At 51.0% G+C, this 3,705-nt stretch overlaps 1 protein-coding gene across 3 annotated transcripts in view; it reads right to left on the bottom strand.

Annotated features, from left to right (window-relative positions):
• The window catches only part of SERINC2 (serine incorporator 2), an 18,310-nt gene that overhangs the window by 2,830 nt on the left and 11,775 nt on the right, over positions 1-3,705 (bottom strand). For all 3 annotated transcript variants that reach the window (XM_011357808.2, XM_023529262.1, XM_011357809.2), the window contains 2 exons: positions 1,659-1,749; positions 1,196-1,334 (listed from right to left, as the gene is read on the bottom strand). In XM_011357808.2, coding sequence (XP_011356110.1) covers positions 1,196-1,334; positions 1,659-1,749 — 230 coding nt within the window. The remainder of the gene's footprint in view (positions 1-1,195; positions 1,335-1,658; positions 1,750-3,705) is intronic.

Genomic DNA, 3,705 nt, shown 5'->3' with positions numbered 1-3,705 from the left:
GAATGGGGAGGGATAGAGAACTGGGGTCAGGGAAAGCGCGCTCAAAGCTCTATGGCCACTGTGTGCTCCTGGCCTCAGAGAAGTGGCTACTCCTCATGGAGCCTCAGTTTCCTCATCTGTAAAATGGAGGTGATGTGGGCCTTTCCAGATTGGAAAAGAGTCACATGAGGTGACAAAGAAGAGAGATGTTGTGAACTGCCCAGACTTGACTTTTGAGAAAATATTTTGAAAAATGGCCAAAACAGAACAAAATGTGAAACAGCCTCAGCATGGTCTAGCCCTGGGGCCTGGCGTCAAGTGTGGTGCTCCTGGAGGAGAAGGGCAGACAAAGAAAACTGCGCCTGGAGAAATGCAGGGCCACAGGGAGGCAATAATGAGTTTGCCAGATTTAGTGTGAACAAAATTATACGCAAGATTATCATCTACTGATGCTTATAAAACAGCCACTCACAGCCACTCAGCTCTGCAAATGTTCACACTTATTTGGCACCTACTATTTGCCAAGTTCTCTTCTAAGTGCCTTATACATATTAACTCATCGATAACCCTTCAACAATCCAATGAGGTAGGTACTATTTTTATCCCTATTTTATAGATAAAGAAACTGAGGCACAGAACAGTTAAGTGACTTGCCCAAGATCACACTGCTAGTAAGTGGCAGTGCCGGGTTCAAACGCAAGCAGTCTGGCTCCAGAATCCACACTGATAAGTACTTGCTAACATGCCCCTTTAAAAAAAGTTGTCATGTGATCTTAAGTATGAGCTGCTCTCTCTCAGGTGAGACTCGGGGGTCATAGCCACATTGGGCATTGGAGGTTACTAAGGAGGAAGCTGAAGCTCAAAAAGGTGAAGCCACTTATCCCAAGGCCACACAGTAAGAAAGTGGCAGAGCCTGGACCCACTGGCCCTAGTGCAGGCTCCTTCCCTGACCCCACGATTGCCTGCCCCGAAATGAGCTGGGCACATGGCTGCCCAGTGTGCAGAAAAGGGCCCTGGACCCAGAGGCAGGGTCAAGCCCTGCCTTGGCCATCCAGTCACATTGTGCCCTCTAAGGGACTCGGTTTCTCCGCCATCACAATGCAAGAGTTACACATGCTGCTTCCAGCCTTGTGTCTCAGCTCCCACAGCTTCCCCCTACTTCCAGTTCTAGGTCCCCAATAATGATCCCTCCCCAGAAACCAAACCCCAGCCATACCTGATGAAAAATGTGCACAGGATGAAGATGATGAGACCCACGATGCTTGGTGCATCCCACCACTGGGTCGCGTAGCCCTCGGCGCCTGTCTGGACTGTCCCATTGCCAAAGTAGGGCAGGTGGGGGTTGCATTTCTGGTCTAAGGATAGGAGTGTGGTCACCCTCAGCCCACGCAGGCCAGGTCTGAGTAGCCATGTAGCCCTGACCATGGGCAGAAAGCCAACCCAAATGGACAGACACACAACTCACCACCCAAGTCCCAATGACAGACAGCACTTAGCAAATGAAATGACACAGACAGCTCCAGGAACAGATGGGGTCTTCCCACTTCCCTGAAGGACTGAGTGTCAGAATGGGCTGGGGCTTGGATGTCACTATCACCTGTGAGGGTTCCTAGCCCCACAGAAGGCTGTTGCCAGCCAAAGAACAGGCCAGGCCTCCTAGAACGCAGGGCTTTACTTACCAGGGACATTGGACAGGGCCGACCATGTGACAAACATGGTGTAGAGCGTGATGGTCGAGGCCTGCAGCAGACCGGAGTTGGGCTGGGCATCCTGGCAGGAGCAGTCCGTCAGTATGACCCCTGCCAGACCTGGGGACACCCCACCCTCTCTCAGCCCACTTGCACCCAACCAGGGGACCTCAGAAACCCCACCACCCTAGGGCCCTCCATCCCACACCCTTTGGGAAAATATGCCACCGGGGCCACCCAAAGGTAAAGTCCTAATTCTTTCTCCTAACAGAATACCCTTTTGGCTCCCCTGCTGAGAACACTTAAAGGGTGGCATCTCTTCACACTGTGAATTAAAGCCCTTCCTGGTTTGTCCCGCCTTCATTTGTACCTGACCACCCCCTCCACACTCCTCCTTGCTGACTACACCCCAGCCACAGTAGCCACCTCGCTGTCCTCGGAACAGGCTAAGCCCTCCCCGACCTCAGGGCCTTTGTACTCACTGTGCCCTGTCCCTAACATGTTCATCGCCATATCTCTGCACAGGCAGCTCCTCTTTAGCATTCAGGCCTCAGCTCAAATAGGACCCCCAACAAGGCACCCAAAACCCCGACTATAGCAGCCCTGGCCCGGCCTACCTTTTAACCCACACATTCCTTAATTTCCCACACAGCTCTCATCCAAAATCACCTTACTTGGCCTCGTCTCCTATTGGTTATTCTTCCTCACCCTTTACCACACACATATTTAAGAAGATGAATCTAAACTCTGTAACTAACAGCACAGGCTCTGGAGCCAGTCTGCCTGGGTTCAAATCCCAGCTCTACCCCTTACTCGCTGTGTGACCTTAGGCAAGTCTCTTCACTCTTCTAAGCCTTTGTTTCCTCATCTGTAAAGTGGGGATGATGATAGTGAAAGAACTAAATGACATGACGGATGCCATTCACTGGTAGCTATTATTATTATTATTATTATTCCTGCTCTTCCTCACAGCTTCTTCCTCTTCCTCAGCATCTAGAAGAGTGCCTGGTACTCAAGAGGTATTTGCTGTGTGACCTGGGACAGAGGCATCATCCTCTCTGGGCTTCAATTTTCTCAGTGGGAAATGGAGGCTCTGACTAGAAGGGAGGTTCCCAAACTTTCTGCTAAAGACCCCCAAAGACTACCTAAGCTAAGTTTGAAACCCCTGGTGGGCTGAGACCCCAAACTGGAAGTACCACTGGACGCAGAAGGCTTTCTCTCTGAAGAACAGTTACGTGGAAGCCCCTGTCCCTTATCCCAGATAGCCTTGGATTGGAAACTGTGGAATTATACCTTCCAACACCACTTCCAGAGGTGTCTAGTAATTGTCAGTGACCCTCCCTAATATTCTTCCGATTTACATAAAAACAACAATGACAACAATAATAAAGATAACAACAGCCAATGTCTGATGGATACCTCTATGCCAGGCACTATTCTAAGTGTTCACAATATGATCTCAGTCCTGAGAATAACTCCCAATAGTAAGTATTATTAACCCCATTTTACATTTGAGATGAGAGAGGCACAGAGAGGTTAAGGCACTTTCTCAAAGATACCTAGCATGTAGATATGAGAGCGAAGGCTCTAACCCAGGGAAGCTGACTTGGGAGCCCACACTCTTAGCCCAAGCCTCTGTGACTGACAGCTCTGCCCAGGATGCCAAGATTCCCACAAGACGTTCCACACTCCAAGGTTTCAGGCCAGGCAGAGACTGGCAGGCTCACCTGGACCTTGGGCAGGACAGCGATGATGGAGATGCAGACACAGAGAGTGAGGTTGAGGCCAATGAAGGCCTTGCCTTCATAGCAGGCGTTGGGCTGGGTGTAGTAGATGAAGAGCAGGGTCACGGCCGCGATGGACAGTGAGTAGAAAAGGAGGGTGAAGAAGAAGAGGCCTGGGCAGGAGGGCAGCGAGCAGGGGAGTCAGGAGGTGCAGGGATCAGGAAGTCCCCCCACTCCCACGAGAGGGCTCGTCGGACAGTCCTCCCTGTCTTGGGCCTCAGCTTCCTCATCCAGGGAATGACATCAGCGTCCTA

Source organism: Pteropus vampyrus, unplaced genomic scaffold, assembly GCF_000151845.1.
Source record: "Pteropus vampyrus isolate Shadow unplaced genomic scaffold, Pvam_2.0 Scaffold36, whole genome shotgun sequence".
NCBI lineage: Eukaryota > Metazoa > Chordata > Mammalia > Chiroptera > Pteropodidae > Pteropus > Pteropus vampyrus.
This window is presented reverse-complemented; position numbering and strand designations above follow the sequence as displayed.